Source organism: Pelophylax lessonae, assembly GCF_965119305.1.
Source record: "Pelophylax lessonae genome assembly, chromosome: 6".
NCBI lineage: Eukaryota > Metazoa > Chordata > Amphibia > Anura > Ranidae > Pelophylax > Pelophylax lessonae.
Window position 1 is genome coordinate 59,094,320 of NC_138773.1, and position 26,366 is coordinate 59,120,685.

Below are 26,366 nucleotides of genomic sequence, written 5' to 3' on the forward strand. Positions count from 1 at the left end.
GCCTAATGTCGAGTCAGGAGGTGTTTGAAGCCTTTCAACACCTTCCATTTAAGTCTATGGTAACGCTTCACAAACGCCCTGGCAGGCAGTTGCGGAGTGTTAAGATTATTTTATTTCCTGTAATGAAATAGGCATTTGTGGAGCAGTTTTAACGTGTCTTAATGCTCATCAAACGCTTCAAAACTGCCCACAGGGTGTTTGGGGAGCATTTTTACTAGTCATTAACGCCAGTCTAACACCCATACTAAAGCTCATTAGCGTGAGTCTAAAGCCCATACGTACTGTATAGGAGCTTTTGTTAAAGAGGAAGTAAACCCTCATTAAAAAAAAATGAGAAAAAAAAAAACATGTAAAGACAAAAGGCATAATGAGCTAGTATGCATCGCACGGGTGGCCGTTCCTTTAGAGAGTATGCGCCGATAACATCATTGGCTGCATGCACTGTAAATATCTCCTAAAGGGTGCAAGTTTAGGAGATATTTATAGCACCTATAGGCAAAAGACTTTAAAGTGGGTTTACAACCACTTTAAGGCTGCATTCACATGTCAGCGTATGGATCGCGGGCAGAATCGCCGCGATTCTGCCCGCGATCCGGAGATCATTGCAAATCGCGGGACGACTGTGCAATGCCCATGATTTGCAATAGCACCCCAAACGCTGAGCGATATTGCCGCGATTTCCGCCTGCCGAATCGCGGTAACATCGCGCAAAAAAAAAAAAATCGCGGGACGCATTACGCCCAAAAAAGTACAAGAGCTTCTTTGGAGCGTATTGCGTCCCGCAATTTTTTTTGCGCGATGTTACCGCGATTAGGCAGGCGGAAATCGCGGCAACATCGCTCAGCGTTTGGGGTGCTATTGCAAATCACGGGCAACGCACAGGCGTCCCGCGATTTGCAATGATCTCCGGATCGCGGGCGGAATCGTGGCGATTCTGCCCGCGATCCATACGCTGACATGTGAATGCAGCCTAAGCGTTAGAAATTTAGCCAAGTGTGAACAAGCCCTAACCAGTCTGACTTCCTTGCCTCAAGACAGGTTTTCATAACATAAAAACATAACACTAGTAGGCAAAGATTAAACACAAGGTAATCAGTCCTTTTTTTCCTAAGCATACAAGAGGAGATCCTTAGGCTTGCTTCTGCCAAGGTGCTGTATGACTTGTCCTAATCCTGCACAACATAAAGTGGGTGGGGGCTGAAACAGGAGGATGTATTCAGATAAAATAGAAAAGAATAGAACAGAGGCAGATCATAGAGTAAGGGGTAGAGGGAACCAGACAAAAAAAACAGTGTGTGCGGGGGCTCCTCATGTCAGTAGCCCATGCCCCCCGTATGTAAACTACAGACTCATATCAGGACCCAGGGGGCAGTGAGAGTAGAAAAATAAATCAGCAGATAACTAAAAGATATGCCAAAAAAAATACTTACAGTGAAAGATCTCCTCCATTCCTTGAATTGTAGCTGTAAGATCTGCTGTTCTTTTAAAGGAGAAGTTCACTTTTGGAACGTGTTACACCCTCTCTTAATGTGGAACATGTAACACGTTACAGCATCTGCAGCCTCTGCCCCCGCTGCCAACCCCCACCTTGTGACAGCAGGCCAGGCATCTTCTCCCTGCACCCACTGTCACTATTTGAAAGCAGCATGGCAGCATCATTCAGTTTCCTGTGAAATAATGCCTACAAGTATGGCCAGCTATTGTGGCTGACGGCTTGTAGTTTTCAATGAGCTGAGAGGCAGCTGGCGAGTGTCCTCATAGTCCATTGATCACCTCACTGTTAGGTAACTGCCTGCCTGTAGAAGGTACGAGCAGACCGCAATCCTGAGTTTGCAGGAGCTGGAAATGGCACCTGTGATCTGCTAATCCCAGGTACAATGCTCTGCAGGCTATTTAAATAAAAAAAAAAATAAACAGAAATTATTTTACCAGCAAAAAAAATGGGCATTTGCAATAAAAAAAAAAAAAAAATCCAAGCAAGCGTTGCGGTAGGGGGGATTTTTTTAAACACCCGAAATGTGTTGGAATCTTTACAATAACTCAATTATTTGCTCCTGAGGAAGCGGTGTGCGAACTGCGAAACATGTCGGGCAAGGCCTCTGCACAGCTTTTTGGCTCTCCAGGCCTATTGAGATAGAGAGCTCCGTTTTAAAAATGTATGTATGTGTTTGTAATATTGATTGTCATGTTCACTGTTTTTTATATTTAATAAAAACTGATCGAATGTTTTAATTCCATCTCTACATATCCTGTACTGTACCATTAAAATCCCCATAGACCTCTCTTTTTCTCCTGGTTCCTTTTCTTTACTCATTCTTTTCTCTTCCCTCTTCTCCCTTTTTCTTCCTTTTCCCCTCTTGAATTCATTCTTCTTTCCCTGTTTTTGGACTTATTAGTCATTTTTGTTAATGTTTAATAATTCAATTACGGTCATTTGAGGTCTGCTTTATCCCTATACAGGATAAGTGCAGAATCTGGTAAGATTCTCGGGAAGAGCCCTTACTTTCAAATCCGATGCATAGATTGCTAAAGACAATGTTCATTACCTAATTCAGTTACCTTGTATTTAGGCCTGTTGTGCTGATCTAGCTCTGCCTCCAGAATCTCCTCTGTGATCTGGGCTTTGGTCTTCCACTTGCCCTGCTGCTCTTTCTGTGATCTGAAGTTTGGTTTTTGCTCAATGCTTGGTTTGGCCTTTTTCACAGCTTTCTCCTTCCCAAACACCACCGTATCCCAGAGTTTCAGCCATTTCAATAGGCAGCGATTCGTATACTGAGCCAAGAGGGGAAAAAATGTAGACCAATTATAGAACAAAAAAATGTATTATACAATAAAGTTATGTCTATGAACCATATACAGTTTAATAAAAAGTGTTTCAAACACTTTCAGCATTTTTGTTACTACCATCAGATAATCCCATGACCTAGATGACTGAAAACCGAAGTATAGAGGAACTTATGCCTGAGAAAAAAAAAAAAAGCAGGGGAGGGAATCTCATGGTTGTGATTGTGAACAAAAAAAAAAAAAAATATATCTTTCTTTCTCCCTGTTCCCTTGTCTATTCTTTGTCCAACACCATTTCTTCTGTCTGTATTTCACTACACTACATTTCTCTACCTATGCTCAATTATGTTTACTAGTGCATTTAGGCAACTTACGCCATAAGACTACAAAAAAACATTTTTTTTTTTTTTTTTTAACCACTTTTATCCCCTTCCTGCCCAGGCCAATTTTTAGCTTTCAGCGCTGTCACACTTTGAATGACAATTGCGTGGTCATGCTACACTGCACTCATGAAATTTGTATCATTTTTTCACACAAATAGAGCTTTCTTTTGGTGGTATTTAATCACCACTGGGGTTTTTTATTTTTTAATAAACAAACGCAAAAAGACAGAAAATATTGAAAAAAAATAAATAAATTTCATAGTTTGTTAAACATTTTTGCAAACAGGTCATTTTTCTCCTTCACTGATGTGCGCTGATGAGGCTGCACTGGTGGGAATGATAGGTGACACATTTGGGCACTGTTGGGACTGCACTGATAATCACTGATAATTAGTGTAAATGTCCCTTAAGCACAAGCAAGTTATCGGTTCTCGTCTCCTCTCAGCGTGAGGAAAAAAAGGGCGATAATCGGCTTGGGTTTACGTACGTGATCAGCTGTCATTGGACACAGCTGATCACGTGGTAAAGGGCTGCTGTGATTGGCCCTTTACCCCAATCTGTGATCAGTCTGAAGGACTCAGCTATCACAGAGCTTGCCGCTACAGCTTTTCCCTCTGCCCAAGCTATGTACAGCAAGGCGATGATGGATTTGAAATGGCATTTAGTGCACACTGAGGATTGCTCTTATTTAAGGGCTATAAAGGAATATTAAAATGTTTTTTTTCCCCCTGAAATGAAGCTTTAAAGCTGAATTTCCATGTTTCCTGTCACTTTAAATAGTTTGGTTGGACCAAGCTGGCCCAAACTAACCATTTCCTTTACTAACTGCTGCAGCATCTCTGAGTGCTGTATATAACAGCTAGAAGATTCAGCTACATACAGTACACAGTGCTGGGTTCTGGCTGTACAAGAGACTTCTCGTCTCACACCCAGACAATGCAGAGTGAGTGAGTGGTGCTCAGCCATTCATAGACAGCCTTGTATTCTGTAAACAAATGCAAAGTTTTCTTTGTGACATAAAGACAAAAAAGCAAGGCGCCTCTAAGTGCAGTAACTAAAGAGGTTTATTAAAAATAGGTTAAAAAGCACTCACATTAGGCTAGATGAGACATGAGCAACACAAAGCATGATAGTCCAGGATCCATCCGGAATCTTCTGGGCCACAGTACCATGGTGCGGACACCCGGCGCTCCACTTCCTGTATATGCGTCCTCTCAGCTGTGTGCGGCGTGAGACTCCTAGCAACAGAGCAGGGACGCGAGCGGCCGGTATCCTGTGACGCGGGTGAATCCTGGACTATAATGCTTTGTGTTGCTCATGTCTCATCTAGCCTAATGCGAGTGCTTTTTAACCTTTTTTAATAAACGTCTTTAGTTACTGCACTTAGAGACGCCTTGCTTTTTTATCTTCACTATCTCCAGAGCAGCTTCTCCTCTCAAGTGCTGCCCAGGTGCAGTGACCTTTATACTGCCTGACAAGATACACGGAAACGCCCATACAACATACACGTTTTTCTTCATGACATTAGCCCTCCTCTCCATCTCAGCCAATCAGAGGAAGCTTTGTACTCATTTAGAGAATACAAAGCTGCCTATGAATAGCTGAGTGCCAGTCAGACTGACTCTGCATTGTTACAGGTTTGAGACTGGAAGTCTGTCTCACAGCTGAAACCCAGCACTGTGTACTGTATGTAGCTAAAACTAATACATGATCTGGCACTTCTGGGTAGGGGGCGCGCTGGCTGTGCTAGGGTTAGTCATGGCACAAGCTGATAAGCAGGTGCCGGCCAATGGATGATCGCAGACACCTGCTGATCAGTGAGAAGGAAGACAGGACGGAGCTCTGTCAATGTAAACAATATGGAGCTCTGTCCTGTCAGCAGGGATGTGTCTAGTTTTGTTTCCCCGCAAAGCAGGAAATGAAAACCAGCACATCCCTTAGTGAAAGCACCTCAGTACACACAAACACTTGTTAAGCACATATTTCCCCCTTTTATAGCCCTAGATGTTGTGAACACCTTTCTAGTCGTTATTACAGTGACAGTGCATATTTTCAGCACTGATCACTGAATTAGGGTCACTGGTTCTCACAAAGTGTCAAGATTGCCTGGCATACTACTGCAGTCCCACAATTCCAGTAGAATATATAACACACTCCTCATACTTTGTAGATATAAATTTTGCGCAAACCAATCAATATACACTTTTTGGGCTTTTTTTTTTTAACCAAAAATATGTAGCAGACTACACATTGGCCTAAATTTATGAATTTTTTTTTTTTTATTGGATATATTTTTTACTTTCCGCTATAAAACTTATATATTTTTTTCATAATTGTTGGTCTTTTTTTGTTTTTAGCGCAAAACAAAAACGCAGAGATGATCAAATATCACCAAAAGAAAGCTCTTTGTTGGAAAAAAAATGACACATTTCCTTTATGTACAGTGTTGCATAACCGCTCAATTGTCAGTTAAAGTAACGCAGTGCCAAAAAGCAAGCAATGTTCTGGTCAGGAAGGGGGGAAAGGGGTAAATCTTCTGGAGCTGAAGTGGCTAAACAACACTTAGAGACACTGCAGAAGCTAGTGAAGGAAATAGCCCCTTTGACAAAGTCAGGAAGTGATGAAACGTTAGGGACATGGCTTCACGACAGACTGAAGGAGTGATTGAGGGGAGCAGGGCGATTCATCTGGCTCCGTGGACATTATGTACTTCACGCTGCAGCATCCCAGACTAGAGTGAGCTCCCCTATCCCTCTCATTTGTTTATTGGATGTATATATTTTATATATATATATATATATATATATATATATATATATATATATATATATATATATATATATATATATATATATTGTGACAGGAAGTCAGGTAAATCTGGGAATGTAGTCACTGAGAGGAGACACATTCCCACCTGCTTTGAAAGTTCACTGATACTATAGGTTGTTGGCTGCAGAGAGAGCCAGCAGGAAGTTGAAAACCATTCAGCTGTTCAGAATGAGGAGATCAAGGACTCTATAATTTGTCCAGAGAAAATCTATTGAGTGCTGCCTCCTGTCGCTGTGTGAGCTGGGAAGAGGAGGACAGACATACGTGTACCTCCCGACGCCGTGTGGGCATGGGAGAAGGACTGCTGCCGCCTGTCGCCGTGTGGGCTGGGAGAGGGGGACAGTCGGATGTGTGCCTCCCGACAAGCTGGTGAGCATGGGAGAAGACCCCCTACAGCGATGTGAAGCTAAGGAGGGTAACCACGAGTGAAGACGTCTCAAAGGTGAGAAGACAAAGTGTTCCATGTGAAGAGTGTGAAGAGTAAAGGGACCTGTTAAATGAACTATGTTCAATGTGAAGAATCTGAAGAGTAAAGGATCCTGTTATAAATGAACATGTGCTGTGTGAAAGAAAACAAAGGGACATGTTCAATGGACAATGTTTGTGCTGTGTGAAAAGCAAACAAATGGACATTTGAGTGTCTGCTGTAGGATCAGCAGTGTCGGCCCAACAGTAGGTTGGAAAGACTTCTTAGGTAGGTTCCAGCTGTGAGAAGGTAGCCGCCCACAGAGGCAAGGATTTATTTTGTGTTTTATTTTATTTTGGATGTTTTGCTGCATACAGCCTGGTGAAGAAAACACCATTTAATAAACCACACTGTTTGTTTGCAAGCACTTGTCGGCTATCTCTCTGTGAAAACGCACCCCCAAAGGGGTCATCCACGCCTACCACCGAGCTAATCCCTCACATATGGTGGAGGTATGCAGTGGGCATAAGCAGAGATCCCTGCAAGGAAGTGCAAATGTTTGATGAACTTTATCTGGTGCATGAGATTGCACAATCTATGTGTGCAGGAGAGAAGATCCTGACAGAAAAAAAAAAAAAAAAGTGTTTTAAAGAGACAGCGGTCTCAAAATTATTTGATGAACTTTGTTGTGTCTGGTGCAAGTGACTGCACAAACTGTGTGCGCAGGAAAAGAGATCTTGCAAGAGAGAGAAAAACTACATGTGTTGAAGAGACAGTGGTCTGAAAATTGTTTGCTGGACTGTGAAAAATTTGTTTGTGGAGTTATTGAAGATGGGGCGATCCAAACGCCTGAAAAATGCAAAGATAGATGAAATGAGAGACCGGATTCTATGGATGGAGGGGATGTTGCCGTCTGAACCAGCCCCATCCATGCCTAAAGAGAGTCTACTAAAGAGGAAGGTTGTTGTCCCTAGCAACACTGATGAAACCGCTATGGAGACGCAGTGTGCTCAGATGAAAAGTAAACTCAAAATGGAGGAGATGTTGAAACATCTGATTATATCAAATGCAGCTCAACAGCAAGCAAATGCAGCTCAACAGCAGGCAAATGCGGATTTTCAGCAGAGCTTTGCAGCTCAACAAAAGGCTCATCAAGAGAGCATGGCAGGCTGGAAACAGAGACGCCAGCAGCCAATGGAGGCCATCGGTATGGAGGAAACCGAGTATGTGTGCAGGGCTGAGTTGGATGCCTTGCAACGGAAAATGGAAAAAAAGGAACAAGCCTTGGAATTGCTTAAAATGGAGCATAGAAACTTGCAGGAAATGAATGAACTACTCAAGTCTCATGTGTTACAGTGGGAAGAATCCACTGCTCTTCTTTTGGTCGAGTTGCAAAAACGCAGAGAGACTATACTGGAGAAAGATACCATCCTCATGGAAAAGGAAAGTGAAATTCAGACTTTGCAGAAGCAAAGTATGGCTGATATGTTGGAGTTGCGTAATCAGCTGGAAAAAAGTCTTCAGTCTTTGGGAGCTACAAAAATAGACCTGCAGGAGTCGCAGGAACAGAATGTTGCTCTGAAAGCGACATTGTCTCTCAGCGACAAAGAGAAAAGTGAAAGAGAGGCTAAATTACTGAGTACTGTGTATGAGCTCACCACTTTGAGCAATGTGGTAGATGAATTACGTGCAGACTGTGAAAGTTGGAAAGGTGAAGCCCAACGTTTCCAGCAGCAGTTAAAGGAGAAAGAAGCCTGTGTGGCAGAATTACATTCTTATTCCCAGATGCTAGCCAATGAGGTAAAGGCTCTTATGCAGGGAAAAGGAGATTGTGAACATAAGAGGGAAAAAGTAGAGGCACAGCTTCTGGAATCGCAAGTCAAGGTGTCAGAAGGTGACCGATTGTGTGCTAAGCTGTCAGAGAAGGCAAGCCGACTGCAGGTTGAGTTGGACAATGTTACAAATCAGCTTTCTCAAGCAGACAGCAAATCTAGAGAAATTGCGGAAGATTTTTCTATCTTGGAATCGCAGCTGCAAGACACGCAGGAACTCTTACAGGAAGAGAGGTGTCAAAGGCTGAGTTTTAGCACAAAGCTCAAACAAATGGAAGATGAGAAAAATGGCTTCCTGGAACAATTAAAAGAGGAGGCGGAAGCAAAGAAAAACCTATCAGAGCAAGTCGCAACATTGCAAGCTCAGATAGCGGTTATGAAAAAACGCATGGAAGAAAGCGTTGGTTCATTACAGTGTGTTGAAGATGTGAAAAAGAAGTTTGATCGTGATCTTGAGATGCATTCCATGTGGAATTCAGATAGAGAAAAAGAACTAGGTGACCTTGAGCGGTCAAATAGTTCAGCAGAAAGTGCATTGAAGAAACCTGTAAAAGAATGTGTTGCAGTTCCATGCTTCTTCACTGATGCAGAGAGGAGGTCTATAATGGATACCACCCAGATCGCTGGGTTCAACTGTGTTGTTGCCTTTAACCCCGATGTTGGTGGAAGGAAAGTTGATGATGTTCTGGTTGGCTACTTCTGTGAAGAGTTTGGCAAGAAATATAAACTGAATATCAAATCAAATAGTAGGCCTTTACTGCGACTCGCTCAGGAGGGCGAAAAGTTTAAGAAGTTGATGAGTGCAAATGCTTCAGATCTGCCTATGAATATGAAATGTTTGAATGATATTGATATCTCTGGGAAAAGGAACAGGGGTCACTTTGAAGAAATGTGTGACAGCCTGTTGTCTCAATTGGAAAATCCTCTGCACAGCATCTTAGAGCAAGCAAAGCTCAAGAAGGAAGATCATTCCCTTTTACAACAAAAAGTCAATGATTGTGTACAGATGTATGGAGAGGCAACTCAAGTCACAGAGGGATGTCAAGAGTCCCTACTTGGAACAAAGCTTAGTGAAGCAAAGGTTCTCAAAGTTTTGTGGAAAACATTTATTGATTGCAGAGAGAGGCGTCTTAAGAATGTTGAAGACATTAAGACTAGCCCAATTGAGTTGCCTATGGATCACGGTCCTCCATGGTGGATTGGACAGACGGTTATGAGGGACAAGCTGTCTGACATTTATGAGAAAGCTGTCAATGAAGATGACAGAAACGAGAAGGAGCAAAATGATGCCAAAAATGCAGTTGAAGAATGTGTATATGAGATGAGAGACAAACTGTGTGGCATTTATGAGAAATCTGTCAATGAAGATGACAAAACAGTTTCATCCGGAAGCTTGAGGATAATAGGAGGCTTATCAGTGAGTCAGCAGTGCCTGACACATGCGTGCCTGGAAATATGTGTCCCAACCCTAGGGTTGAAACAAGAGGGGGGGGGGGTATGTGACAGGAAGTCAGGTAAATCTGGGAATGTAGTCACTGAGAGGAGACACATTCCCACCTGCTTTGAAAGTTCACTGATACTATAGGGTGTTGGCTGCAGAGAGAGCCAGCAGGAAGTTGAAAACCATTCAGCTGTTCAGAATGAGGAGATCAAGGACTCTATAATTTGTCCAGAGAAAATCTATTGAGTGCTGCCTCCTGTCGCTGTGTGAGCTGGGAAGAGGAGGACAGACATACGTGTACCTCCCGACGCCGTGTGGGCATGGGAGAAGGACTGCTGCCGCCTGTCGCCGTGTGGGCTGGGAGAGGGGGACAGTCGGATGTGTGCCTCCCGACAAGCTGGTGAGCATGGGAGAAGACCCCCTACAGCGATGTGAAGCTAAGGAGGGTAACCACGAGTGAAGACGTCTCAAAGGTGAGAAGACAAAGTGTTCCATGTGAAGAGTGTGAAGAGTAAAGGGACCTGTTAAATGAACTATGTTCAATGTGAAGAATCTGAAGAGTAAAGGATCCTGTTATAAATGAACATGTGCTGTGTGAAAGAAAACAAAGGGACATGTTCAATGGACAATGTTTGTGCTGTGTGAAAAGCAAACAAATGGACATTTGAGTGTCTGCTGTAGGATCAGCAGTGTCGGCCCAACAGTAGGTTGGAAAGACTTCTTAGGTAGGTTCCAGCTGTGAGAAGGTAGCCGCCCACAGAGGCAAGGATTTATTTTGTGTTTTATTTTATTTTGGATGTTTTGCTGCATACAGCCTGGTGAAGAAAACACCATTTAATAAACCACACTGTTTGTTTGCAAGCACTTGTCGGCTATCTCTCTGTGAAAACGCACCCCCAAAGGGGTCATCCACGCCTACCACCGAGCTAATCCCTTACAATATATATATATGCTTGGCAAGTTAAATACATGTACGGGCATTATATGTTGTTTTTGTGGATTTAATAAAGTGTTTTAATGGTACTGCGCCAGTGGGGTCCCTCTGTTATATGTTTTTTCCACATGGTTTGGAGCTAAGGATTATCCCCCCAACCTTCTGGTTTATATGAGGACCGCTGTCTGCATTGCCTTGGTGGGACACCACAGCTAACAGTAATATACACAGCGAAATTTGCCTTATCCATGAGAGTGGTAGGCAACAAATGAGGGGGAGTTGCTAATTTTACGGGTGTGGAGCACATCGGTGGTGGATCCAATTTGGGTGTCACCTTTTTATTAGCACTTGAATCTCACAAGATCATTTGGTTTATCACGTTTATAGAAGTTTTTTTTTTTGGACTTAATTTTTTGGACTCACATTTATTCACAGTATATTTAGTTTTTTGGATTCCATATCCAATATTTATACTGTGGACTTATTTTCTGGGCAAAGTTTATTGATGCACCATTATTTGATTTATTGAAGATTGCTTTTATATTATTTATTTTGTGCGCAACTAGTGTTATGGTTTTATTTCACTATTTTAATTATTGCGTTATTTAAGTTGCGGCACATATATATATATATATATATATATATATATATATATATATATATTTCAGCACACATTTGGAATTTTGATTTTCAAAAGGGTGTGTATACATCTTTAGCGCAAGAATTTTTGCATTTTTAAGGAAATAGTTTGTTTGGACAAGCTTTGCCCAAAATATTTAAAGGAATGGAAATTGGCTTATATCTTCCTGGTTTAGCTACTCAGTTTCCCGTGTCAATTCTCTGCCTCCAGCCTCCCCATTGGACAGCGATCAGCATCATCACTGTCCAGGGTGCTGACCTAGGAAGCAATGATGGTAAACCAGAAAGTAGCAGAGTGCTCCTAGTGACTAGTAAAAGGTGTGCAGATCGTGAAAATGGTTGGCCAAAATGGCAAATCCTTAACGAGGTAAAATTTTAATTTTTTTTAACCATATGGTAGCTGTTTGTTTAGAGCGCCCCTTTAATTTGAGATATCACACTTATTACTGGTTACTGTTAAAAATAAATCATGTATAAGGTAGTAATATACATCATAGTACGATGTGCAAACAGTCTCAGATTTTGCTTTACTTTTTCCAATACAATTTAAAGGAATTCTAGTTCGGAATGTGACACGAGAAAAAGCTTACATCATCACTGAGCAGTTCTGTGTAGCACTTTGGGGTATATTTGTCCACCCAGAGGTTATGTTCTGACACCTCATCCTCCTCTTCACCATCGCAGAGCTCCAAAGCTTCACTTTCCGTCTCATCAAATTCCTTCATTTGACTTTGGAAACACAACAGGTAACAGCATCAATTGCAAACATATGAATATGACCATCGCTGTCGGTTTCCTTTTAAATAAGCCAACAGACTAAATACACAAAACTGTATCCAAAAAAAGGATTCCTTCATTTTTGGTGCAGTGTGACAATTTTCCCTCCACCACATTTTTAAAGCTATCCAGGAATGTGGTGGGGTAATTTCTTGTCATTTCCAGCAGATCTTCCTAATAAACAAGCTCCCAACCTATTTTTCTTTACCAACAACCTGACTAGTTTTCAATAATTCACTTTGAAAATCCATTACTCCACAAAGGCCACATATACAAACAAGTATGTTTGGACATTAAGAGCTGTGTTGCTTACACCTTATTTGGGTTATTGAAAAGAAATCCTAAAAAACTTTTAGGGCAGCCGGGTCCTCAAAGAAAAGAAGATGCCGATTTGTCTGGGTCCTAATTATTTTTTCTATTTTGGGCACAGCTTATGTTCAAAGTAGAACTGTGGCCAAGCAATTGTCATTTAAAAAATAATTTCAAGGAATCAATAACTGAACTTTGTATAGTATCTCTCAATTACCTTTGTATCTGCAGGCACTATGGAATAATTAACTCTATGAGAAGACTTCAAACCTTCTAATCTCCAACATAAAAAGAAAGCAGGTGCACAATAAGAAAAGGAGAGGAATAATTTCTCCACAGTGCCTGCAGCTAGGGAAGCTGGGTTTGTTTTAATGGGGAACCAAACTTGTACAGCCAAGGAAGCTGCCATCTCAGCCTATGATCTACAATTTCCTTGGTACTGGACATGTGATTGGGTATGACACCAGCAATTTGAGGGTTTGACAGTATGATTGAGGACACACGCAAATGTGACTGTTAAACTCTGGTATTCCAGGAATATAGGCATTTTTTAAAACTTAAATTGATGAGTTTAGTTTCGCTTTATGATTTAACTGCTGTTCAGTGGCTGTGGGCTTCAGCAAAATGGCAGCCGCCAGCAAGAAGAAACAGGAGCAATGCTGGAAGAAATTTACAGCACACATTCATTTTGGTGGCACGATTAAAGTTGTTATGGGTAAACTTCAGCTTTAAACTCAATTTGACAGATGCTGTCAGTTATTTACTCACCTGTTCAACATCTCGGTGAGTCGCTGAGACTCTTCTAACACTTGCCGCCGACGCTACAAGACAAAATTTTGAATATATTAAAAAGGGAATCCTGGAAGGCGATATAGATGGAGTACATGGCTAAGGAAGAGAAACAGGTACAGTTTACCAGGACGAAACTGCAAGTAATATAGGAACATGTGTGATGCATACAGAAGGGGGTGTAGTCAATGCCCTTGGTTGTTCTAAAAACAGAGTTATAGTGCATTATGAAAAATGTAAAGTTCCAGTTGTACCCTATACAGGGTGACTTCCTGTTTTCTTGGCTCCATGGCAGTGCAGCAAGGGTGGGCTTCTCATGGCGGACATGGAGTGTGCACTGCACACGAGCGGCCAATCACTTGCTTTATAGCAGCTAGAAGGTAGCTTGTGCATGCATGGTGTGTCTTGTGTCGACCGAGGGTGGATGGAGTGGGCATGGCGGAGTACAGTGTGACAGCAGTAGAAGCCAAGGCTCATTGATTGCCCATCGATGATCTGGTCTGTGTGTGAGTTTGTAGGGGGCATGTCCCCCCTCTTCCTACCACTGTGTTCGGGTCTACAGCCCCTTCTGCCCAGCCCTGATCTCAGCTATCACAGGAAGTGAGGAAAATGTCCCTAAAAGGGATTACAGAGAGAAATGGAAATATGCAAGAAATGTGATCTCTTGCCTATGCAAAACAGAAAAAGAAGTGTGCATATAGGCTAATGTGTGCTGACAACGGAGAGATCACAGATATCCTGTGTATTAGCATAGGTACCCTCGCCCCCACTGAACAAGCGTCCAGGAAGGCGGATGATGCGGTTAGATGTAAGACAGTGGTTTAGCATTGTCAGCTTGTCACAGGATGTTCTATGGCTGGCAGGATCGTTGGAAAAGAATAATTGGAAAACCATCTCTGAAATGCGCAGATTTGGCGTACTATATACAACACAACACAACATGATGCCACACAGTGTTACATTTTCAACTAAAGGTTTACACAAGCAATCTTAACAGTGGATGAAGAAGCATAAGCAATCTTAACAATGGGTGGAGATTCTGAATAGGTAGCTTTTAGTCCCGGGTCACACTTGTGCGATGCGGGAAGGCTGCGAATTCGCAGCCTGTTCCCGCATCGCAAACGCACATCTGGCAGTTCACACTGCCATATGCGATACGCAGGGGGTGTCAATGAAATGTTAACGACACCCCCAGTTTGATCGCATATCGCAGTGCGATCTGACAGTTCGCACAGGATCAGATCGCACAAGTGTGAACCACTGTGCGATCCGATCCTGATGCAGCTGAAAAAAAAGGGTCATGTGCGTGTTTGGTGTGGATACAGTGCGAATTCAGCCATACAAAGTGTATGGCTGAATTCGCATCCGCACCTCCGATCGCATGTAATGAAGGAGCAGTGCGCTCCGAATTACATGCAATCGACGCACTCGCGAACCGGCCCTAACTGGCTTACATGCTGATGGAGAAATGTAATTTCTCTTTGCTATGGCTCACTAATACATAAGAATGTAGATGAGGGATGGTTTTTCACCTAGCTGACCAAATACTACAGGACCAAAAAGTTTGTGTTTGTTGGGTATAAAAAGGGGAGGAGATCAACTAGAAAAATGTTCCAGTGGAGGGTATTATCCCTATAAAAAATATATTGCAACAAAAAGGTAGGTAGTGGGATTTTAAATACCCTTCCAGCGATCACACAAGTACACTTATGTAACATACAGTAAGTTGCTTGTAACATGTTACATAGGTGTACTTGTGTGATCACTGGAGGGGTATTTAAAATCCCACTACCTACCTTTTTGTTGCAAATACTACAGGAATGTCCTTGCCAGAAACTGACCAAGCCCCTTCAGTGTGTCATCTACCTTAAAAAATAATGCTACTTTCCAGGGGTTAGGATTACCGGTAGTCATTACCACCAATCATTCCAGTATATACCACAACCAAAACTGGAATAAGTTGGTCTCTAACTACTCCTGCTACAGGCATGGTCTGGTTAGATAAGGTTCAGAACTGTTGGAAACAGGCAGGACTCCTTGGCAAAAGGAATCTATTGGGCAGACTAGATGGGCCAAATGGTTCTTATCTGCCGACACATTCTATGTTTCTATGTAATCTATAGCTAGGTTTCTTGTTATTTATTCCCAATAATATTACATTTGTTGTTATCTTGATCGGTCACTACATAAATGTTACATATAGTCTAATTTTACCTGCAGGTGTTTGTGTGATATTTCTTTGCACATCTTGAAAATAAACCCCAAAAAACTTTAATGCAACTGTAGCACCCTCCCAGGTAGGTGCTAGGTAACCTATAGGGGAGACCTTGTCTGCTTATCAGCAGGATCCAATTGTTCAGCTAGGCTGTCATGTGCTCTCAGGTGTGACTGTTGAGTTAGGGAGTCTCCCTACTGTATCCAATAGGGGCTCCTATTGGACAGTGGAGGAAACCTGACCAATAGCACACCAGGGCTTGTATCTATCCCAGAAGGCAGATTCTGCCGTAATGCATCCTGGGAGAGGGTATAAGTCTGTGGGGGAGCACATGACAGGATGTCTTTAGCGGGAAGCAGAGTTCCAGGAGGGAGGTGACGGCTGTCTCTCCTCCTGTCAGCGTGGAACAGGTGTCCTAGGTGGCTGGCCTAAGAGGACAGAAGTTTGAGCTGGGCTGCAGAGAGGGATCCAGTGTGCTGAGGACCAAGCGGAGCTGTGGGGGCCGAAGTTTCCATGAAAGCAGTGCAGTGAGTAATGTAAACTGCCCCGGGGTCTGTTTAGGATAGGGGACCACTCCGGAAGTGGAGAGGGATCCAGGAGCCAGCTAGCCTGTGTAGAAGATTAGAAAAGGGGTGCCAGAGTTAAGCCCTGAAGAGCAAAGGGGGTGCCAGTTAGGGCCCTGAAGAGTCAAGAGTTGCAGCAGTGTTCACAGTTATGCCTCGTACACTCGCATCGATTATTGGCTGGGAATTTTCGGCCAACGTCCGATCGGCCGATTTTCGGCTTGTTAGTGTGATGCTTTCGACAACTGACTCCGACTTTTCGGCCGAAAAAAATCTGGTGTGCAGGCTATAAAATTTTTGTTGGCCGTCAACACAACGGCCGATTTTCCGTCAGTCAGTACAGATTTCGGCAGACAAAAATGTGAAGAGCAAGACTGGGCATGCTCAGAGAAGAAAAAACAAGACAGGTACATATACACAACGTTCGACCTGCGCCAGTGAAAGAGTCAAGTACATTCGATCTTATGAAAAAAGTTTCAACTGTGGCTGTAGTTAGTCTTTTTAGGAAGTGTGCAGGATAGTTCAATCCCTCGGGTTAGTGGAGATGGATGGTGGAGGTGGCTGCAGGCTTCATACAGAGCTAGAGGGACTCTGCAACAGACAAAAAGGGGTAGGAGAAGAAAAGCAGCGCCACCTCAGTGTAGATTAAAAGGTTATTTATTACATAAAAACAACGTAGTAACTCACACAGAGGAAATCGTTGATCAGCAAATGGTAATAGTTCTTCTGCAACACTGCAGGGATGTTCGGGAAGTACACTGTGGCGGCCGTGGTCCTGGCTGTGCCGGTGGAGTCCGACACTTCCTGTGGTTCTGGCAGCGTTCAGTATCCAGGCTTACATCCAATAGTGGCAGGGGGGTGCTCGCGTTCGGAGCATGCGTGCTCCTTCCTCAGGCAATGCTGATTTGTGTGACAGACTGGGAGTTTTATAGCTGAGGGACTCAGGGGGCGGGAGCTTGTTGCTGTGGAGATGCGATATATACAATGAGTCATCAGGTCAGAACAGGAAGTCATATGACAGAAAGTCTCCGGGGTGGGGGCCTGTTGCTGTGGGGATGCGGTATACACAATGAGTAATCTGGCCAAAAAAGGAAGTCATGTGACAGAGAGTCTCCGGGGGTGGGGGCCTGTTGCTGTGGAGATGTGGTGTATACAATCAGTTGTAAAAAAAAAAAAAAAAAAAAAAAAAAATATATAATAATAAAAATGAAAATAAAAATAGAGGTAAAAAAAAAAAAAAATATTATGAAAAAACTGATAATATTTAACCTAGAAAAAATAATAAGAAATAATGCATATATACTACTATGTATAGGCGCGTAAAGATGGGAATGAAATAAGTCCATGACGGAGAGGGGCTTCTCATAGTTAATTGAGATGAGGGTGGTAGTATTTAAAGGTAGAGGGAAAAGCAGAATATGAAGTATTCTGGAGAAATAATGCAGGATGTGAAGTATTGCTATATTTAGGATACTCAGTAGTAGTTTTAAAGTAGTGGGTTCACCTCAATTTCTTCGTTTAAGCCCCCCGGTGTCAGGGAGTCCAGGCGATATATCCAATAGGATTCTCGAGCACACAGGCGTTTAAACCTTTCTGCTGGAGGAAGATTTTTCGGTATGGATTCAATAATCCACACTTTTAGGTCCGCTGAAGATTGGTGGTGGTGCTGCAGGAAGTGTTTGGGGACGCTGCGTTTGTCGTTGCCAGCTTCAACAAACCTTCTGTGTTCCCCAAATCTTTTGCGTAGAGTGTGGATGGTGCGGCCTACGTAAAGTAGGCCGCATGGACATGACATACAGTATATTACGAACTCCGTGGAACAGTTGAAAAAATCTGGAATGGTATATTTTTGTCCTTTTGTAGAAAATTCTTTTAGGCCGTGTGTAACATGCTTGCAGGTGAGACATAATTTTTTGCGGCATTGGAACATGCCTTTGATGTTTAGAAAGGTTAGGGGTGCACTTGGTGTAGTGGGAGATTTTTGGATTTTACTTGGAGCGATATTGTTCTTTAGATTCCGAGCTCTTCTGTATGACACCAAAGGGCGGTCAGGGATACTGGCTTTTAAATGTGGATCGGCTTGGAGAATGGGCCAATGTTTCTTGAGAATGTGTTCCATTTGTTTGTACCGGTTATGAAATTTGGTGGTGAATCTCAGTGGTTGTGTATGTGGATCGAGGAGGTTTCCTTCTTTTGTGTTGTTTCTTGGTTCATTTTTTTGATAGAACGTGAAGGCGTCATCTATGAGTTTTGGTGGATATCCCTTTTCTAAAAAATTTTTTGTCAGGTGATTGCCATGAGTGGTGAAATCCTCGGTTCGTGTGCAGTTGTGTCTGAGTCGGCAAAATTGACTTTTTGGGATGTTGTTTATCCAGCGGGGGTGATGGCAGCTTTTGAAGTGCAAATAGGAATTGCCCGCTGTAGGTTTGGTATAATTTTCAGTGAATATTGTTTGTTGGTCGTGGCAGAGTAGGAGGTCCAGGAAGGCTAAAAAGTCTTGATTTTGTACTGAAGTGAAGGTAAGGCCCATATTGTTTTGATTGCAGTGATCTATGAAGGGTTGGATGGTGGGGGGTGTACCATCCCAGATAATCACTACGTCGTCAATGTAACGGCCATAGAATATAATCTGGGAGGAAAAAGGATTGTTGGACCAGATGTATCTCTTTTCCCACAGGCCCATGGTCAAGTTGGCATAGCTGGGTGCGAAATTCGTACCCATAGCTGTGCCATGGGTCTGTAGGTAGAAGTCGCCGTTAAACTCAAAATAATTATGAGTTAGGCAGTATTCTGTGGCTTCCAGGATAAATTGTGCTTGGCGAGGATTCATGTTTGAGTCTTCTTCTAGAAAATGTTTGACTGCTGATAGGCCTACATCATGCGGTATTGATGTGTATAGGGAGCAGACGTCCAGTGACAGCCACATGTAGGAGGGTTCCCATGTGTAGTTGGCTAGCATGTCGAGAAGATGTAAACTGTCTCTAACATAGGATGGAAGATTTTGTGCCAGTGGTTGTAAAAACTGGTCGATATAAATAGAAAAATAGCTAGTGACACTCTCCATGGCTGCCACGATGGGTCTGCCGGGTGGATTGATTGGGTCTTTGTGAATCTTCGGTAGGTGATAGAAATATGGTCTGCTGTAGAGATCATGTTTCAAGAAGGCTGTTTCTGTTTTGTTAATAATTCCTTCTGATGAAGCATTATTGATGAGTTGGTGTGCTTCTGAGGTGAATTCTGGTAAAGGGTCTTTTTCTAATTTGGTATAGGTGTTTGCATCTGACAATAGTCTGGCTGATTCTTGAAGGTAGTTGGATCTATTTTGGACCACGATCCCACCACCTTTGTCGGCAGACTTAATGATGATGTTGTTGTTTTTGGTGAGATTAGCCATGGCTAGACTTTCTTCAGTGGAAAGGTTGGAGTGGGAACCTCGAGTGGTACGGTTATTTTGAGTTTAACGGCGACTTCTACCTACAGACCCATGGCACAGCTATGGGTACGAATTTCGCACCCAGCTATGCCAACTTGACCATGGGCCTGTGGGAAAAGAGATACATCTGGTCCAACAATCCTTTTTCCTCCCAGATTATATTCTATGGCCGTTACATTGACGACGTAGTGATTATCTGGGATGGTACACCCCCCACCATCCAACCCTTCATAGATCACTGCAATCAAAACAATATGGGCCTTACCTTCACTTCAGTACAAAATCAAGACTTTTTAGCCTTCCTGGACCTCCTACTCTGCCACGACCAACAAACAATATTCACTGAAAATTATACCAAACCTACAGCGGGCAATTCCTATTTGCACTTCAAAAGCTGCCATCACCCCCGCTGGATAAACAACATCCCAAAAAGTCAATTTTGCCGACTCAGACACAACTGCACACGAACCGAGGATTTCACCACTCATGGCAATCACCTGACAAAAAAATTTTTAGAAAAGGGATATCCACCAAAACTCATAGATGACGCCTTCACGTTCTATCAAAAAAATGAACCAAGAAACAACACAAAAGAAGGAAACCTCCTCGATCCACATACACAACCACTGAGATTCACCACCAAATTTCATAACCGGTACAAACAAATGGAACACATTCTCAAGAAACATTGGCCCATTCTCCAAGCCGATCCACATTTAAAAGCCAGTATCCCTGACCGCCCTTTGGTGTCATACAGAAGAGCTCGGAATCTAAAGAACAATATCGCTCCAAGTAAAATCCAAAAATCTCCCACTACACCAAGTGCACCCCTAACCTTTCTAAACATCAAAGGCATGTTCCAATGCCGCAAAAAATTATGTCTCACCTGCAAGCATGTTACACACGGCCTAAAAGAATTTTCTACAAAAGGACAAAAATATACCATTCCAGATTTTTTCAACTGTTCCACGGAGTTCGTAATATACTGTATGTCATGTCCATGCGGCCTACTTTACGTAGGCCGCACCATCCACACTCTACGCAAAAGATTTGGGGAACACAGAAGGTTTGTTGAAGCTGGCAACGACAAACGCAGCGTCCCCAAACACTTCCTGCAGCACCACCACCAATCTTCAGCGGACCTAAAAGTGTGGATTATTGAATCCATACCGAAAAATCTTCCTCCAGCAGAAAGGTTTAAACGCCTGTGTGCTCGAGAATCCTATTGGATATATCGCCTGGACTCCCTGACACCGGGGGGCTTAAACGAAGAAATTGAGGTGAACCCACTACTTTAAAACTACTACTGAGTATCCTAAATATAGCAATACTTCACATCCTGCATTATTTCTCCAGAATACTTCATATTCTGCTTTTCCCTCTACCTTTAAATACTACCACCCTCATCTCAATTAACTATGAGAAGCCCCTCTCCGTCATGGACTTATTTCATTCCCATCTTTACGCGCCTATACATAGTAGTATATATGCATTATTTCTTATTATTTTTTCTAGGTTAAATATTATCAGTTTTTTCATAATATTTTTTTTTTTTTTTACCTCTATTTTTATTTTCATTTTTATTATTATATATTTTTTTTTTTTTTTTTTTTTTTTTTTTACAACTGATTGTATACACCACATCTCCACAGCAACAGGCCCCCACCCCCGGAGACTCTCTGTCACAGGACTTCCTTTTTTGGCCAGATTACTCATTGTGTATACCGCATCCCCACAGCAACAGGCCCCCACCCCGGAGACTTTCTGTCATATGACTTCCTGTTCTGACCTGATGACTCATTGTATATATCGCATCTCCACAGCAACAAGCTCCCGCCCCCTGAGTCCCTCAGCTATAAAACTCCCAGTCTGTCACACAAATCAGCATTGCCTGAGGAAGGAGCACGCATGCTCCGAACGCGAGCACCCCCCTGCCACTATTGGATGTAAGCCTGGATACTGAACGCTGCCAGAACCACAGGAAGTGTCGGACTCCACCGGCACAGCCAGGACCACGGCCGCCACAGTGTACTTCCCGAACATCCCTGCAGTGTTGCAGAAGAACTATTACCATTTGCTGATCAACGATTTCCTCTGTGTGAGTTACTACGTTGTTTTTATGTAATAAATAACCTTTTAATCTACACTGAGGTGGCGCTGCTTTTCTTCTCCTACCCCTCAGAGAAGAAAAAACACACGGAAAGTAAAACAGCACATGACATCACTTCTGAAGTTGATTTTTGTTGGCCGAGAAAATTTGTGTGCAGTCTAGAGCACATTCCAACCAACAAAACACCACTCTGGACAAAAGTCGGACGATCGGTCGGCCGATAATCCTTGCGTGTGTACGAGGCATTAAGCTACCTCAGCTGGGAGGGCTAAAGGGAGCAGTGCAAAGGACTTTTGTATCACTGAAGAGTGTCAGAAGTCAGTTCAAGTTCACAGACAGCAAGTCAGAGTTAAGTAGCGTCAACGGGCGTTGACCGGCATTCAGCCACCGTCAAGAGGCATTTTTCTCAGTGTCCCATTCTATTGTGTATAGTTGATCCAGAGGAGTCACCCACTCATTCCCTTCTCCCATCCATGTTCCTAAAATAAATAGAAAACCCAAGATGCCGGACTGTTTCTTGTCTCAGTGCTCACACTTGGGAGAACATGCTTAAATGTGCCGTTGTTGCTAGCGGTAACCCTGGCGGACCCAGATCCAGAAAAACGGCTGGGAATCCTGCTACATAACTGTGATAAAACACAAGGGCTCAAAACAAACCTAACTTGCTCAAATTAATCTTACAGAACTGTGTGAAAAAAAAAAAAAAAAATCCAAAAAAACATAAGCAGTTGGGAGTCATGAGAAAATCTTGAGTTTTCCCGTAAAATGAAAGCTGCATCCTAAGCCTCTATTGGTAAGGAAGACTGTCCAAATATCTCAACAATTAGAAAGGTCAAACAAGGTAACATACAAAATCATTACCTCATCCGCTACCTGTTCCTTCAGGTAGGATATAGGAACTCCAAGAAGATGTAATTGCTGGTCACATCTCCAACTAGGACCCCCCTGATTTTGGATAGCCTAAAAGAAATGAAAGTGTAAAGAAGTCCTGTTAAACTCTTAACCGGTCAACCAATTATGCTGTGGCTTTTATTTTTTAGAAAAGATACATTTCAGTAGATCTGGTAAGCTAAATTGCATACTGGATTTTTAGATCTCATATTCCAGTGAGAAGGTATAATAGCAGTTTTAGCCATTACAAGCCAAGCATTGTCTTCCAAGATTCACCTATGGATTCTTCATAAAAAAAAAAAAAAAATAGCAAGTGGGGAATCTCGCGAGACAATTTTGTTAGGGAGGGTAGTAGAGACACAAAGGGGTTGATTTACTAAAACTGGAGAGTGTAAAATCTGTTGCAGTTCTGTGCGGTAGCCAATCAGCTTCTAACTCCAGCTAAATCTATTAAGCATTGATAAAAAAAAACTGGAACTTGATTGGTTTCGGTGCACAGCTACATCAGATTGAGCACTCGCCTGTTTTAGTAAATCAACCCCAAAAGGAAAAAACCAACCACTGGAATCACCAGTCATAAGAACAATTCTAGGAAAAGCTGGCTGTAAATCCAGGACAAGCATTCTGTCTTACCTCAGTTCCTGTCCCATCCTGGTCATCCTTCATGGCCATGTAAACTCTAGTACCATCACTGGAAGTCACATGAATATATTCTTCCAATACGGGAGGCCGGTTAAGTACACGTCTCTGCTCGGTTTTATTCGGGGTGACTTGTAGAGGAGCCATGTCACTGACTTCAAGAGCAGGGCAGCTCTGGAACTTTTCTTTTCTACTGGAAGGAAAAAGAAGTCATGGTAACTATTGAAGGAATCTCTATTCATTTTATTCTTTCAACTCCAATTTATTACTAAAACCCTAGACTCAGCTTAATGAAAAAGCCTATCTAAGTAAATGTCCTTGAAAGTTTCCAGGACATTACGCTTTGTGGTCAAACTGACACTTAAAGCAAGTCTGTTTTGCCCCGTACACACGTACCGATCGTCGGCCGACCGATCGGCCGTCTTTTGTCCAGGGCTGTCCTGTCCGCTGAAAAGTGCAAAAGACTGCACAAGAATTTTGTCCGCCGACTGCAGAAGTGATGTCATGTGATGGTTAACTTTCCCTGTGTTTTTTCTTCTCTGAGCATGCCCAGTCTTGCAAATCTGCTGATTGTCGGCCGAATTCTGTACTGACTGGCGAACAATCGGCCGTTCTGGTGTTGGCCAACAAAAATTTTAATGCCTGCACAACAGATTCTTTTCGGCCGAAAGTGCGCTGTCGGCTGTCGGAAGCATCATACTAACAAGCCTACAATCGGCCGTCGGCCGAATATTTACAGCCGACAATCGGTACGTGTGTACGGGGCATTTGAAGTAACTAATTATACCTTATCTTAACCCTTAGAACAAGTCTGAGGTAATGCCAATTATAACTATGCCATATTTTAATTAGCTCACAAGTACGTGACTTGAAGCATATTATGGCAAACTGATATTCTTGTATCAATTCTATGTATAATCTCCTGAAAAGGGACATCCCCTTTTACTTTCTCTATAAAACGTTCTTTACGGTCTGAATAAAGCCGAGCATTCTGTGACATCGTACCTGCCGTCTGTGTCTCATTGAGTGCTCCAACATATCTAAAGGAACTTTGATGCCTAGGGTCATGCGAGTCTGAATTGTGGCCAACAACTAAAGCTTTAAATAAAGCCATCTGGCCAATCATCAGCAAAACACTTGAGGTGTGCATGTAAATACAAGCTTTTTCCATATCTATACCAATACAGAAGTGACAGGGAGAGGGACCAGAGACAGCTGACAATATTTAGATCAGAGGGGGGTGATGGTAATGGAAACAGGTTTTCTAATCTTCTTTATTGAGCAGTCCTCCCATTGGACTCACCATCCACTGATCAAAATTCTCACTGAACCAGCCAGATTTCAATCAGTGTGAAGGCATCCCCACTCAGTCAATCATTTGATCCACTTCTGTCAAAGAGGCAAGTTGCAAAATTTTCCTCCATCAGCGGCTGCATTCTGTTATTAGTATTCTTACAGCAGTGGGTGCAGTTATCAAAATAAAAGGGGGGGGGGGGGGGGAATTCCTCCAACCTAATTTTTTTTTTCAGTTCGGTAATCTGGCCACCTCAAGATTATCACCTAATTTTAGGTATACAGCTAGGTTAAAAAAAGGTACCCAAGGGACGAAATGGCCTGGGCCATACTAAGCAAAATCTCATCTCATGTCTATAGGTTATGCAGGTGCAAGCAACACAAGATCTCTACTGGTTTGACTGGTATGACCATCTTTTACTGCAGCAAGAATCCAGCATCCAAAACCTGAAAATCTGAAGTCTCAACTTTTCCTAAACTCTCCCCCAGAGCACATCAAATAGCGGTGAAAGGCCATCGCAACCTCTGAAGGGGTACCCCACTTTGCACAATGCGAAGCACAGGGTGGTATCAACATAAGTGGTATCCAGAAAAACCTACTGCAGATGCATGTCAGCATTAAAGAATTTCATGTTAGTAAAACTGATCACTGCCTTGTGGTGGTTAGTTTATAAATACAGTAATCCCCCGCTCCATCGCGGTTCAGTTTTTGCGGTCCCGGTAATTTGCGTTTTTTTTTGTAATGTTATTTTACTATATAAATCATTAAAAATGAAATATTTGTGTTTTCCATAGCTCTTGCTCTGTCTTTTAGGTGTTTAAATGAGTTTCTATTGTTTTAAAAGTGTGTTTAAAGACCTTAAAATGCTTTTACACGTACAGTGACAGTAAATAAAACATGCCTACAATGCATTTTAATAGGGTTTTTCTATTTCGCGGATTTTCACTTTTCGCGGCTGGGTCCGGAACGTAACCCCCGCAATGGAGGGGGGTTTACTGTATCTGCAAAAAAGCTGGTCAGGTACTTTGCAATGGAGTAGCTTTTAACTGTGCAAATCTGCCGCTCATATCTTTGTTTCCCAGTTTGAACACTAAAACTACTGTGTAAAATAAACACTGTAGGACCAGTTAAAAAGGCATCTTCATTTATTTCTACAAGAACCGCAATCATTTAGCAAATCAAAAGCCAGAAAATTAAACCAGGCTGGTGATGTGTTAAAAGCTCCTAAATAAGCAAATACAAATGTGTTGTGTGGCCCGAAACTAAAAATGATAAAATTAACAATGGCTAGAGAGGACATGGAAATGCTGGACAAGTAACATGGAAGAATAAAAATCAAACCTAGTATATATACCAAACCGATAACAAAAATTCACAGCTTTAGGCTCCGTTCACATCTTGGCGTTGCTATTACAGGCGTTTTTTCAGGCGTTTTTAGATTGACTGGAGACCAATGGAAAATGCCTGTAATCTGCCCAAAAAAAGAAGCTCAAGTACCTTTTTGAGCGTTGGGCGTTTTGCTCACAGAGTCAAAATGCTCAGATGTGAACAGGGGCCATTGAAATGAATAGGATTTGTCTTGTTGGGCATTTTGAGAGCTGATCCTAGAGCAGAAAAACGCCCCCAAAACGCCTACATGTGAATGTAGCCTTATATTTGAGCCACAACAAAGGTAAAAACAACAGCAACCAACCAATCACCTTGTAGTTAATGCTCAACCCCAGCCAGAGCAAGATAAATAAAAAAAAAAAAAAACACACAAACAAAACAAAAAAAAAAAAAACTCACAACTGTCGTAAATGTCTGATAAATGCATTTTCAGCAAGCAATTATTTTCTGTGGCTGCTCAACTCCTCTTAAACCTATGTGGATATTCCATTCTAGCCCACTGCGGAGCATCCTCCTATCTTAAGACCAATATCAGTTCAAGGGATTGCAAATCAGGGGTATCTCTCTCTCTCTAGTCCTCTCAAATCCAGGGAGTGTCATTAGCATGTATACGTTACAGGCAGTGGTGCCAGGGAAGCGGGAGTTCCTTTATTATCAGTTTTGCTGCTGCCCACAAACCTTCCCACACATTCTCCAAGAATACCCGGGG

The 26,366-nt window shown here is 42.5% G+C and overlaps 1 protein-coding gene across 4 annotated transcripts in view; it reads right to left on the minus strand.

Moving 5' to 3' along the window:
• CHTF18 (chromosome transmission fidelity factor 18) overlaps positions 1–26,366 on the minus strand; it is a gene marked incomplete at its 3' end in the record, with an annotated part of 125,185 nt that overhangs the window by 88,700 nt on the left and 10,119 nt on the right. For 2 of the 4 annotated variants that reach the window (XM_082261250.1, XM_082261251.1), the window contains exons 4-8: positions 22,969–23,164; positions 22,306–22,404; positions 13,103–13,155; positions 11,839–11,977; positions 2,560–2,772 (exon numbers count right to left, since the gene is read on the minus strand). In XM_082261250.1, the coding sequence (XP_082117376.1) occupies positions 2,560–2,772; positions 11,839–11,977; positions 13,103–13,155; positions 22,306–22,404; positions 22,969–23,164 (700 nt within the window). Of the gene's footprint in view, positions 1–2,559; positions 2,773–11,838; positions 11,978–13,102; positions 13,156–22,305; positions 22,405–22,968; positions 23,168–26,366 lie in introns of all 4 variants that reach the window. The other 2 variants (XM_082261248.1, XM_082261249.1) reach the window with 1 other exon arrangement.